Source organism: Oncorhynchus mykiss, chromosome 12, assembly GCF_013265735.2.
Source record: "Oncorhynchus mykiss isolate Arlee chromosome 12, USDA_OmykA_1.1, whole genome shotgun sequence".
Taxonomy (NCBI): Eukaryota; Metazoa; Chordata; class Actinopteri; order Salmoniformes; family Salmonidae; genus Oncorhynchus; species Oncorhynchus mykiss.
Genome location: NC_048576.1, coordinates 27,767,871 through 27,781,478, shown reverse-complemented (window position 1 = coordinate 27,781,478; position 13,608 = coordinate 27,767,871). Strand labels below are relative to the sequence as shown.

The window sequence follows — 13,608 nt, the reverse complement described above, 5'->3', positions numbered from 1 at the left end:
GCAAGAGCAACATCATAGATGTATACAGAGAAAAGAGTCGGCCTGAGAATTGAACCCTGTGGCACCCCATAGAGACTGCCAGATGTCCGAACAAAAGGGCCTCCATTTTGACACACGGAACTCTGTCTGCGAAGTAGTTGGTGAACCAGGCGAGGCAGTCATTTGAGAAACCAAGGCTGTTGAGTCTTGACGATAAGAATGTGGTGATTGACAGAGTCGAAAGCCTTGGCCAGGTCGATGAATACAGCTGCACAGTATCGTATCAATGGTGGTTATGATATCATTTAGGACCTTGAGCGTGGCTGAGGTGCACCCATGACCAGCTCGGAAACCAGATTGCATAGTGGAGAAGGTACGGTGGGATTCGAAATAGTCAGAGAACTGTTTGTTAACTTGGCTTTCGAAGACCTTAGAAAGGCAGGGTAGGATAGATATAGGTCTGTAGCAGTTTGGGTTTAGAGTACCTCCCTCTTTGAAGCTGACTGCATCAGCTTTCCAATCTTTGGGGATCTCAGATGATACGAAAAAGAGGTTGAACAGGCTAGTAATAGTGGTTGTAACAATTTCGGCGGATAATTTTAGAAAGAGAGGTTCCAGATTGTCTAGCGCAACTGATTTGTAGGGGTCCAGATTTTGCAGCTCTTTCAGAACATCCGCTATCTGATTTGGGTGAAGAAGAAATGGGGGAGGCTTGGGCAAGTTGCTGTGGGGGTTGCAGGGCTGTTGACCGGGTTAAGGGTATCCAGGTGGAAAGCATGGCCAGCCGTAGAAAAATGCTTATTGAAATTCTCAAGTTTCGTGGATTTATCGGTGGTGACAGTGTTTCCTAGCCTCAGTGCAGTGGGCAGCTGGGAGGAGGTGCTCTTATTCTCCATGGACTTTACAGTGTCCCATAACTTTTTGGAATTTGTGCTACAGGATGAACATTTCTGTTTGAAAAAGCTAGCCTTAGCTTTCCTAACTGCCTGAGTATATTGGTTCCTAACCATTGAAGTGTATTTGAAGTGTTCTGACTTCAAATAGATTAAGGGAGGCTCGCTGTAGTGTGCATTCTACCAAGCAGTGCAGTCTGTAAAAGCTGGCTTTAACTCAGTTGGAAGGATTCCATCAGATTTGAATCATCTACAGTTCCTGGTGCAAGGGAGAGAGACAGAGAGAGAGTGGAACATAGCCAACATAGCCCTTCATCTTTTTACAGTGCTATTCGAGGATGTTTGGGTCACCCCTAAAACAACCCACACGAAAGTGTCCCGCTTGCCCCGCCATGACCCCACTGACTTGGTAAGCCTCGCAGAATCATGTTTTCACAACACAAATCTTGAGTGTATAGTATGATGCCGGAGAAGAAGGCTGGCGTTTTACATGTCCCCAACCGATAGTTTTTTGTTTGTTTTAACTTTTTTTGTTTGTTATTTTGTTCATATTGTTGCCGCTACTGTCTCTTATGACCGAAAATAACTTCTGGATATCAGGACTGTGATTACTCACCACGGACTGGCAGAATCCTGTCCTTTAACGAGTCTGACGAGCCCGACGCAAACGATATACTGCTTTCTCTGGAACAGGCCCAGATTCCCGTGATTTGCATGAAGAGGAGGGGGAGAAAAAGGGGCCAGAGGGCGAGCTGCGTTCTGAGAATTGTTAGGCGATCAAATAAACCTCCACTTCCTTCCATTCTGCTAGTAAACGTGCAATCTTTGGAGAATAAAATAGATGACCTAGGCGGAAGATTAAACTACCAACGGGACATTCAAAACTGTATTAACCTATGCTTCACGAAGTCGTGGCTGAACGACAATACTATCAACATACAGCTGGCTGCTAATACGCTGTACCGGCAGGATAGAACAGCGGCGTCTGGTAAGACAAGGGGAGGCGGATTATGTATTTTTGTAAATAACAGCTGGTGCACAATATCTAAGGAAGTATCGAGCTATTGCTCACCTGAGGTAGAGTATCTCATGATAAGCTGAAGACCACACTATCTACCTAGAGAGTTTTCATAGCTGTTTACATAACACCACAGACTGAGGCTGGAACTAAGACAGCATTGAATGAGCTGTATTCCACCATAAGCAAACAAGAAAACGCTCACCCAGGGGCGACGCTCCTAGTTGCCGGGACTTTAATGCAGGGAAAACTCTGGACCACCTTTACTCCACACACAGAGACTCGTACAAAGCTCTCCCCGCACTCCATTTGGCAAATCTGACCATAATTATATCCTCCTGATTCCTGCTTACAAGCAACAATTTATGCAGGAAGCACCAGTGAGTGACTAGATCAATAAAAAAGTGGTCAGATGAAGCAGATGCTGAGCTATAGGACTGTTTTGCTTGCACAAACTGGAATATGTTCCGGGATTCCTCCGATGACATTGAGGAGTACACCACATCAGTCATTGGCTTCATCAATAAGTGCATCGATGACGTCGTCTCCACAGTGACCGTACGTACATACCCCAACCAGAAGCCATGGATTAAAGGCAACATTCGCACTGAGCTAAAGGCTAAAGCTGCCCTCAGACGAACCATCAAACAGGAAAAGCGTCAATAAGGGACTAAGATCGAATCGTACTACACCAGCTCTGATGCTCGTCGGATGTGGCAGGGCTTGCAAACCATTATAGACTACAAAGGGAAGCACAGCCGAGAGCTGCCCAGTGACACGAGCCTACCAGGCAAGCTAAACTACTTCTATGCACACAGAGGCAAATAACACTGAAACATGCATGAGAGCACCAGCTGTTCCGGAAGACTGATCACGCTCTCCACAGCAAATGTGAGTAATTAAACAGGTCAACATTCATAAGGCCGCGGGGCCAGATGGATTACCAGGACGTGTACTCTGAGAATGCTTTGACCAACTGGCAAGTGTCTTCACTGAGATTTTCAACCTCTCCCTGTCTGAGTCTGTAATACCAACATGTTTCAAGCACACCACCACAGTCCCTGTGCCCAAGAACACTAAGGTAACCTGCCTAAATGACTACAGACCCGCAGTACCCACGTCTGTAGCCATAAAGTGTTTTGAAAGGCTGGTCATGGCTCACATCAACACCATTATCTCAGAAACCCTAGACACTCCCATTTGCATACCACCCCAACAGATCCAAAGATGATGCAATCTCTATTGCACTCCACACTGCCCTTTCCCACCTGGACAAAAGGAACACCTATGTGAGAATGCTATTCATTGACGACAGCTCAGCGTTCAACAAATCAAATCCAATTTTATTAGTCACATGCACCGAATACAACAGGTGCAGTAGACCTTACAGTCAAATGCTTACTTACGAACACCTAACCAACAATGCAGTTTAAAATAAAATAAAAATACAGGTAAGAATAAGAAAAAAAAGTAACAAGTAATTTAAGAACAGCGGTAAAATAACAATAACGAGACTATATACAGGGGGTACAGGTAAAGAGTCAATGTGCGTAGGGCACCGGTTAGTTGAGGTAATATGTACAGTTGAAGTCAAAAGTTTACATACACCTTAGACAAATGCATTTAAACTCAGCTTTTCACAATTCCTGACATTTAATCCTAGTAAAAATTCCCTGTCTTAGGTCAGTTAGGATCACCACTTCATTTTAAGAATGTGAAATGTCAGAATAATAGTATAGAGAATGATTTATTTCAGCTTTTATTTCTTTCATCACATTCCCAGTAGGTCAAAAGTTTACATAAACTTAATTAGTATTTGGTAGCATTGCCTTTAAATCGCTTAACTTGGGTCAAACGTTTCAGGTAGCCTTCCACAAGCGTCCCACAATAAGTTGGGTGAATTTTGGCCCATTCCTCCTGACAGAGCTGGTGTAACGGAGTCAGGTTTGTAGGCCTCCTTGCTCGCACACGCCTTTTCAGTTCTGCCCACAAATTTTCTATGGGATTGAGGTCAGGGCTTTGTGATGGCCACTCCAATACCTTGACTTTGTTGTCCTTAAGCCATTTTGCCACAACTTTGGAAGTATGCTTGGGGTCATTGTCCATTTGGAAGAACCATTTGCGATCAAGCTTTAACTGATGTCTTGAGATGTAGCTTCAATATATCCACATAATTTTCCGTCCTCATGATGCCATCTATTTTGTGAAGCGCACCAGTCCCTCCTGCAGCAAAGCACCCCTACAACATGATGCTGCCACCCCCGTGCTTCATGGTTGGGATGGTGTTCTTCGGCTTGCAACCCTCCCCCTTTTTCCTCCAAACATAACGATGGTCATTATGGCCAAACAGTTCTATTTTTGTTTCATCAGACCAGAGGACATTTCTCCAAAAATACAATATTTTCCCCCATGTGCAGTTGCAAACCGTAGTCTGGCTTTTTTTATGGCGGTTTTGGAGCAGTGGCTTCTTTCTTGCTGAACGGCCTTTCAGGTTGTCGATATAGGACTTGTTTTACTTTGAATATAGATAATTCTGTACCTGTTTCCTCCAGCATTTTCACAAGGTCCTTTGCTGTTGTTTTGGGATTTATTTGCACTTTTCGCACCAAAGTACGTTCATCTCTAGGAGACAGAACGTGTCTCCTTCCTGAGCGGTATGACGGCTGCGTGGTCACATGGTGTTTATACTTGCATACTATTTTTTTGTACAGATGAACGTGGTACCTTCAGGCATTTGGCAATTGCTCCCAAGGATGAACCAGACTTGTGGAGGTCTACAATATTTTTTCTGAGGTCTTGGCTAATTTCTTTTGATTTTCCCATGATGTCAAGCAAAGAGGCACTGAGTTTGAAGGTAGGCCTTGAAATGCATCCACAGGTACATCTCCAATTGACTCAAATGATGTCAATTAGTCTATCAGAAGCTTCTAAAGCCATGACATAATTTTCTGGAATTTCCCAAGCTGTTTAAACGCACAGTCAACTTAGTGTATGTAATTGTGAATTATAAGTGAAATAATCTGTCTGGAAACAATTGTTGGAAAAATTACTTGTGTCATGCACAAAGTAGATGTCCTAACCGACTTGCCAAAACTATAGTTTTTTACAAGAAATTTGTGGAGTGGTTGAAAAACGCTTTTTAAAGTGTATGTAAACTTCTGACTTCAACTGTACAAGTGGGTAGAGTTATTAAAATGACTATGCATAAATTATATCAGAGAGTTGCAGCGGTGTAAAGGGGGGGAGGGCAATGCAAATTGTCTGGGTTGCCATTTGATTAAATGTTCAGGAGTCTTATGGCTTGGGGGTAGAAGCTGTTTAGAATCCTCTAAATACCATAGTACCCTCAAAGCTAGTCAATAAGCTAAGGATCCTGGGACTAAATACCTCCCTCTGCAACTGGATCCTGGACTTCTTGACGGGCCACCCACAGGTGGTAAGAGTAGGTAACAGCACGCTGATCCACGCAGATAAGAGTAATCCGCCACGCTGATCCTCAACACCGGGCCACTCAGGGGTGCATGCTTAGTTTGCCGATGACACAACAGTGGTAGGCCTGATCACCAACAACAATGAGACAGCCTATAGGGAGAAGGTCAGAGACCTGGCCGTGTGGTGCCAGGACAACAACCTCTCCCTCAACATGATCAAGACAAAGGAGATGATTGTGGACTACAGGAAAAAGAGGACCGAGCAGGCCCCCATTCTCACGGGGCTGCAGTGGAGCAGGTTGAGAGCTTCAAGTTCTGTGATGTCTACATCACCAACAAACTCACATGGTCCAAGCACACCAAGACAGTCGTGAAGAGGGCACGACAAAACCTATTCCCCCTCAGGAGACTGAAAATATTTTGTATGGGTCCTCAGATCCTCAATAGGTTCTACAGCTGCACCATCAAGAGTGGTTGCATCACTGCCTGATATGGCAACTGCTCGGCCTCCGACCGCAAGGCAGAGGGTAGTGCGAACGGTTCAGTACATCACTGGGGCCAAGCTTCCTGCCATCTAGGACCTCTATACCAGGCGGTGTCAGAGGAAGGCCCTAACAATTGTCAAAGACTCCAGCCACCCTAGTCATAGACTGTTCTCTCTGCTACTGCACAGCAAGCGGTACCGGAGCCAAGTCTAGGACCAAGAGGCTTTCTAAACAGCTTCTACCCCAAGCCATAAGCCTCTGAACATCTAATCAAATGGATACCCAGACTATTTGCATTGTCCCCCCCCTTTACACTGCTGCTACTCTCTTGTTATCATCTATGCATAGTCACTTTAATAACTACCTACATGTACATATTACCTCAACTAACCAGTCACCCCGCACATTGACTTTGTACCGGTACCTCCCTGTATATAGTCTCGCTACTGTTATTTTACTGCTGCTCTTTAATTACTTGTTACTTTTATTTCTTATTCTTATCTGTGTTTTTTTTTAAACTGCATTGTTGGTAAGGGGCTTGTAAGTAAGCATTTCACTGTAATGCCTGTTGTATTCGGCGCATGTGACTAATAAAATTTGATTTGAAATGATGTTAGGTACATGAGTATGTTCAAGTCAAATATAAAGCCACTGTTCCCCCTAGCTGTCGGAAGGTGAAGCTGTGGTGAGGCATGAAGGAGGGTGGCAGTCCTCACCGGGGGAGGAGGAGGACATCACCAGGACCCCCAAGAAACAACTAGTCCCTCTGAAGTCGTAGACCAGCAGCACAGGACGCCGGCGCAGTGGCAACGCCTCCACCAGGGTTCACCCTCAAGTCCCTCCACCCCTAAAGAAGAAGAGTGTCAATGGCTTTATCATGTTCTGCCGCATCAGCAGGAAGACCTACAGTGCCTTGCGAAAGTATTCGGCCCCCTTGAACTTTGCGACCTTTTGCCACATTTCAGGCTTCAAACATAAAGCTATAAAACTTTATTTTTTTGTGAAGAATCAACAACAAGTGGGACACAATCATGAAGTGGAACGACATTTATTGGATATTTCAAACTTTTTTAACAAATCAAAAACTGAAAAATTGGGCGTGCAAAATTATTCAGCCCCTTTACTTTCAGTGCAGCAAACTCTCTCCAGAAGTTCAGTGAGGATCTCTGAATGATCCAATGTTGACCTAAATGACTAATGATGATAAATACAATCCACCTGTGTGTAATCAAGTCTCCGTATAAATGCACCTGCACTGTGATTTTTTTTTTTTTTTTTTATTTTATTTTACCTTTATTTAACCAGGCAAGTCAGTTAAGAACAAATTCTTATTTTCAATGACGGCCTGGGAACAGTGGGTTAACTGCCTGTTCAGGGGCAGAACGACAGATTTGTACCTTGTCAGCTCGGGGGGTTTGAACTCGCAACCTTCCGGTTACTAGTCCAACGCTCTAACCACTAGGCTACCCTGCCGCCCCGAGAGAGATAGTCTCAGAGGTCCGTTAAAAGCGCAGAGAGCATCATGAAGAACAAGGAACACACCAGGCAGGTCCGATATACTGTTGTGAAGAACTTTAAAGCCGGATTTGGATACAAAAAGATTTCCCAAGCTTTAAACATCCCAAGGAGCACTGTGCAAGCGATAATATTGAAATGGAAGGAGTATCAGACAACTGCAAATCTACCAAGACCTGGCCGTCCCTCTAAACTTTCAGCTCATAAAAGGAGAAGACTGATCAGAGATGCAGCCAAGAGGCCCATGATCACTCTGGATGAACTGCAGAGATCTACAGCTGAGGTGGGAGACTCTGTCCATAGGACAACAATCAGTCGTATATTGCACAAATCTGGCCTTTATGAAAGAGTGGCAAGAAGAAAGCCATTTCTTAAAGATATCCATAAAAAGTGTCGTTTAAAGTTTGCCACAAGCCACCTGGGAGACACACCAAACATGTGGAAGAAGGTGCTCTGGTCAGATGAAACCAAAATTGAACTTTTTGGCAACAATGCAAAACGTTATGTTTGGCGTAAAAGCAACACAGCTCATCACCCTGAACACACCATCCCCACTGTCAAACATGGTGGTGGCAGCATCATGGTTTGGGCCTGCTTTTCTTCAGCAGGGACAGGGAAGATGGTTAAAATTGATGGGAAGATGGATGGAGCCAAATACAGGACCATTCTTGAAGAAAACCTGATGGAGTCTGCAAAAGACCTGAGACTGGGACGGAGATTTGTCTTCCAACAAGACAATGATCCAAAACATAAAGCAAAATCTACAATGGAATGGTTCAAAAATAAACATATCCAGGTGTTAGAATGGCCAAGTCAAAGTCCAGACCTGAATCCAATCGAGAATCTGTGGAAAGAACTGAAAACTGCTGTTCACAAATGCTCTCCATCCAACCTCACTGAGCTCGAGCTGTTTTGCAAGGAGGAATGGGAAAAATGTCAGTCTCTCGATGTGCAAAACTGATAGAGACATACCCCAAGCGACTTACAGCTGTAATCGCAGCAAAAGGTGGCGCTACAAAGTATTCACTTAAGGGGGCTGAATAATTTTGCACGCCCAATTTTTCCGTTTTGATTTGTTAAAAAAGTTTGAAATATCCAATAAATGTCGTTCCACTTCATGATTGTGTCCCACTTGTTGTTGATTCTTCACAAAAAAATACAATTTTATATCTTTATGTTTGAAGCCTGAAATGTGGCAAAAGGTCGCAAAGTTCAAGGGGGCCAAATACTTTCGCAAGGCACTGTAGCTCTGGTGAGTCAACCCTATAACCCCCATAACCCTGTGTTTCAGCTGGATGTTCTCTACCTCTGTGTGTCTATAACTAAGATGGCTGCCATGTCTCTGAACAGCACTCACCCTGGCACTCCGTCTACTGTGGTCACCAAGGAGCTGGCCAGCCTGTGGCACATCATGCCCAAGCAGGAGAGGTGTGTCTACTGGTCAGTATCCCTCTCACTGTGTTGGTCTCTGTACTCTGATATTGTAGTTTGGTAATGAGAGGATGTGCTTCATTAGTTTCTTTAGAGGAATGTGTGTTCGTTTTATCTCTCTCAGTCTGAAGGCTCGTCGCTTCAGCCGCCAGCAGAACCAGACCGTAAGGAGTGAGCTGGTGGAGGGAGAGGGAGACCGGGAGGAAGAGGACTGTGTACCCACCCCCTCCACATGCTGCTGGCCCAGAGAGACCCTTGTGCTGCAGCCAGAGGAGGCTCATAGAGAAGCTACCTCCTGACACTGACCCTTCACTGACCATATGCATCTAGCATTGGATGTCCATATTTATATCTGTGTCCATATTCAAATAAACACTGTTTATTTAAGTCTTACTGTATGAGTTAATTATGGAGTTCGTTGGAGGTTAAATTATATTCACAAACGCAGACACTTAATTCTGTCTTGCACGCCACATTTGAACTGTTACTTATTGTTTTCTACTTCAAGTTGAAATATATTTATACAAAATGTTCAAACTTGATTTTAAAGATATAATTTTTACTTGGGAGTTTTCTATTTACATTAAGTGAGGTCTTCCCTTGGGTTATAATGCCAAGGCAGTGTTTTACTAGTCATGTCATTCTGTAACGATTGTCCTCCTCCTTCTGACGAAGAGGAGTAATAGGAAGGATCGGAGGACCAATGCGCAGCGTGGTAAGTGTCCATAACAATACTTTATTTACATGAACACTAAACTACAAAATAACAATGTGAATAAGCGAAACAAACGAAACAGTCCCGTGTGGAACAAACACTGACACAGAAAATAATCACTCACAACTCAAAAGTGAAACCAGACTACCTAAGAATGGTTCTCAGTCAGGGACAATGAATGACAGCTGCCTCTGATTGAGAACCATACCAGGCCAAACACAGAAATCCCAAATCATAGAAAAAGGACAAAAAAAAATAGACAACCCACCCAACTCACGCCCTGACCATACTAAAACAAAGACATAACAAAAGAACTAAGGTCAGAACGTGACACATTCTGACATTTATTTCATCACTGTATTTATGATCATAATGCGGACACCTGTTCGTCAAATATCTTATTCCAAAATAATGGGAATTAATATGGAGTTGGTCCCCCTTTGCTGCTATAACAGCCTCCAGTCTTCTGGGAAGGCTTTCCTCTAGATGTTGGAATATTGCTGCAGGGACTTGCTTCCATTCAGCCACTAGAGCATTAGTGAGGTCAGGCACGTTGGGCGATTAGGCCTGGCTTGCAGTCAGTGTTCCAATTCATCCCAAAGGTGTTCGATGGGGTTGAGGTCAGGGCTCTGCCCAGGCCAGTCAAGTTCTTCCACACTGATCTCAACAAACCACCTGAGGACAGACAATTTTTACGCACTTCAGCACTCAGCGATCCCATTCTGTGAGTTTGTGTGGCCTACTACTTCGCAGCTGAGCCGTTGTTGTGCCAAGACAATTCAACTTCACAAAAACAGCACTTACAGTTGACCAGGGAAACTCTAGCAGGGCAGATATTTTACAAACTGACTTTGTGGAAAGGTGGCATCCTATGACGGTGCCACGTTGAAAGTCACTGAGATCTTCAGTAGGGGCCATTCTACTGCCAATGTTTGTCTTTGGAGATTGCATGGCTGTGTGCTCGATTTTATACACCTGTCAGCAATGGGTGTGGCCGAAATAGCCGAATCCACTCATTTGAAGGGGTGTCCACATACCTTTGGTCATGTAGTGTATGTTCTGTAAATAAAAGTTATTAAATTGTTATTACTACTTTGTTGAGTTATTTGAGACGAGTTAACATTTATTTTAAATACCACACAATATAGTATTTTAGATTATTAAAAATTAATTATTTGTAAAAATCACATTGTGTAACTCAGTTTTTCATAATCTAAAGTCAAGGCCACTGGCCCTCAAACTAAGTATACTTAGTAGTCCTTTAAAAGTTATTATTACTTGACTTTGGGCATCTCAGGTTAAAGTATATTCACAGTGCTGGTAATTCAATTTGGTAGTCACCAGGTGAAGCTGGTTGAGAGAATGCCAAGAGTGTGCAAAGCTGTCGTCGAGGCAAAGGGTGGCTACTTTGAAGATTCTCAAGTATAAAATATATTTTGATTAGTTTAACACTTTTTTGGTTACTATGTGATTCCATATGTGTTATTCATAGTTCTGATGTCTTCACTATTATTCTACGATGTAGAAAATAGTTCAAATAAAGAAAAACCCTGGAATGAGTAGGTGTGTCCAAACTTTTGACTGGTACTGTATATACACTGCTCAAAAAAATTAAGGGAACACTAAAATAACACATCCTAGATCTGAATGAATGAAATATTCTTATTAAATACTTTTTTCTTTACATAGTTGAATGTGCTGACAACAAATCAAAAGGAAATCAAATTTATCAACCCATGGAGGTCTGGATTTGGAGTCACACTCAAAATTCAAGTGGAAAACCACACTACAGGCTGATCCAACTTTGATGTAATGTCCTTAAAACAAGTCAAAATGAGGCTCAGTAGTGTGTGTGGCCTCCACGTGCCTGTATGACCTCCCTACAACGCCTGGGCATGCTCCTGTTGAGGAGGCGGATGGTCTCCTGAGGGATCTCCTCCCAGACCTGGACTAAAGCATCCGCCAACTCCTGGACAGTGTGGTGCAAGAGCGAGTGGATGGAGCGAGACATGATGTCCCAGATGTGCTCAATTGGATTCAGGTCTGGGGAACGGGGCGGGCCAGTCCATAGCATCAATGCCTTCCTCTTGCAGGAACTGCTGACACACTCCAGCCACATGAGGTCTAGCATTGTCTTGCATTAGGAGGTTCCCAGGGCCAACTGCACCAGCATATGGTCTCACAAGGGGTCTGAGGATCTCATCTCGGTACCTAATGGCAGTCAGGCTACCTCTGGCGAGCACATGGAGGACTGTGCAGCCCCTCAAAGAAATGCCACCCCACACCATGACTGACCCACCGCTAAACCAGTCACGCTGGAGGATGTTGCAGGCAGCAGAACGTTCTCCACGGCGTCTCCAGACTCTGTCACGTCTGTCACATGTGCTCAGTGTGAACCTGCTTTCATCTGTGAAGAGCACAGGGCGCCAGTGGCGAATTTGTCAATCTCGGTGTTCTCTGGCAAATGCCAAACGTCCTGCACGGTGTTGGGCTGTAAGCACAACCCTCACCTGTGGACGTCGGGCCCTCATACCACCCTCATGGAGTCTATTTCTGACCGTTTGAGCAGACACATGCACATTTGTGGCCTGCTAGAGGTCATTTTGCAGGGCTCTGGCAGTGCTCCTCCTGCTCCTCCTTGCACAAAGGCGGAGGTAGCGGTCCTGCTGCTGGGTTGTTGCCCTCCTACAGCCTCCTCCACGTCTCATGGTGTACTAGCCTGTCTCCTGGTAGCGCCTCCATGCTCTGGACACTACGCTGACAGACACAGCAAACCTTCTTGCCACAGCTCGCATTGATGTGCCTTCCTGGATGAGCTGCACTACCTGAGCCACTTGTATGGGATGTATACTACGTCTCATGCTACCACTAGAGTGAAAGCACCGCCAGCATTCAAAAGTGACCAAAACATCAGCCAGGAAGCATAGGAACTGAGAAGTGGTCTGTGGTCCCCACCTGCAGAACCACTCCTTTATTGGGGGTGTCTTGCTAATTGCCTATAATTTCCACCTGTTATCTATTCCATTTGCACAACAGCATGTGAAATGTATTGTCAATCAGTGTTGCTTCCTAAGTGGACAGTTTGATTTCACAGAAGTGTGATTGACTTGGAGTTACATTGCGTTGTTTAAGTGTTCCCTTTATTGAGCAGCTCTTGAGCAGTGTATATATTTGTATATAAACTCAGCAAAAAAATAAACATCTCTTTTTCAGGACCCTGTCTTTCAAAGATAATTAATACAAATCCAAATAACTTCACAGATCTTCATTGTAGAGGGTTTAAACACTGTTTCCCAAGCTTGTTCAATGAACCATAAACAATTAATGAACATGCACCTGTGGAACGGTCGTTAAGAAACTAACAGATTACAGACAGTAGCCAATTAAGGTCACAGTTATGAAAACTTAGGACACTAAAGAGGCCTTTCTACTGACTCTGAAAAACACCAAAAGAAAAATGCCCAGGGTCCCTGCTCATCTGCGTGAACATGCCTTAGGCATGCTGCAAGGAGGCATGAGGACTGCAGATGTGGCCAGGGCAATAAATTGCAATGTCCATACTGTGAGACGCCTAAGACAGCGCTACAGGGAGACAGGACGGACAGCTGATCATCCTCGCAGTGGCAGACCACGTGTAAAAACACCTGCACAGGATCGGTATATCCGAACCTCACACCTGTGAGACAGGTACAGGATGGCAACAACAACTGCCTGAGTTACACCATGAATGCATAATCCCTCCATCAGTGCTGAGACTGTTCGCAATAGGCTGAGAGAGGCTGGACTGAGGGCTTGTAGGCATGTTGTAAGGCAGGTCCTCACCAGACATCACCAGCAACAACTTCGCCTATGGGCACAAACCCACCATCGCTGGACCAGACAGGACTGGCAAAAAGTGCTCTTCCCTGACGAGTCGCGGTTTGTCTCACCAGGGTTGATGGTCGGATTCGCATTTATCGTCGAAGGAATGAGCGTTACACCGAGGCCTGTACCCTGGAGTGGGATCGATTTGGAGGTGGAGGGTCCGTCATGGTCTGGGGCGGTGTGTCACAGCGTCATCGGACAGAGATTTTTGTAATTGCAGGCAATCTCAATGTTGTGCGTTACAGGGAAGACATCCTCCTCCCTCATGTGGTACCCT

The 13,608-nt window shown here is 44.5% G+C and overlaps 1 protein-coding gene across 1 annotated transcript; it reads left to right on the top strand.

Annotated features, from left to right (window-relative positions):
- The first annotated feature begins 8,535 nt into the window (after positions 1-8,535).
- On the top strand, positions 8,536-9,341 carry LOC110537319 (basic helix-loop-helix and HMG box domain-containing protein 1-like). The gene is made up of 2 exons (XM_021623264.2): positions 8,536-8,761; positions 8,877-9,341. Exons 1-2 carry the CDS (start codon positions 8,649-8,651, stop codon positions 9,049-9,051), a joined length of 288 nt encoding a protein of 95 aa, XP_021478939.1. The 5' UTR covers positions 8,536-8,648; the 3' UTR covers positions 9,052-9,341.
- The last annotated feature ends 4,267 nt before the right edge of the window (positions 9,342-13,608 follow it).

What these genes read in the sequence shown, in the direction of transcription:
- LOC110537319 (XM_021623264.2), top strand. Translation starts at nt 8,649, where the DNA reads ATGGCTGCCATGTCTCTGAACAGCACTCACCCTGGCACTCCGTCTACT. An exon ending in CAGGAGAGGTGTGTCTACTG is followed by an intron (nt 8,762 to 8,876) that starts GTCAGTATCCCT and finishes TATCTCTCTCAG; the next exon opens with TCTGAAGGCTCGTCGCTTCA.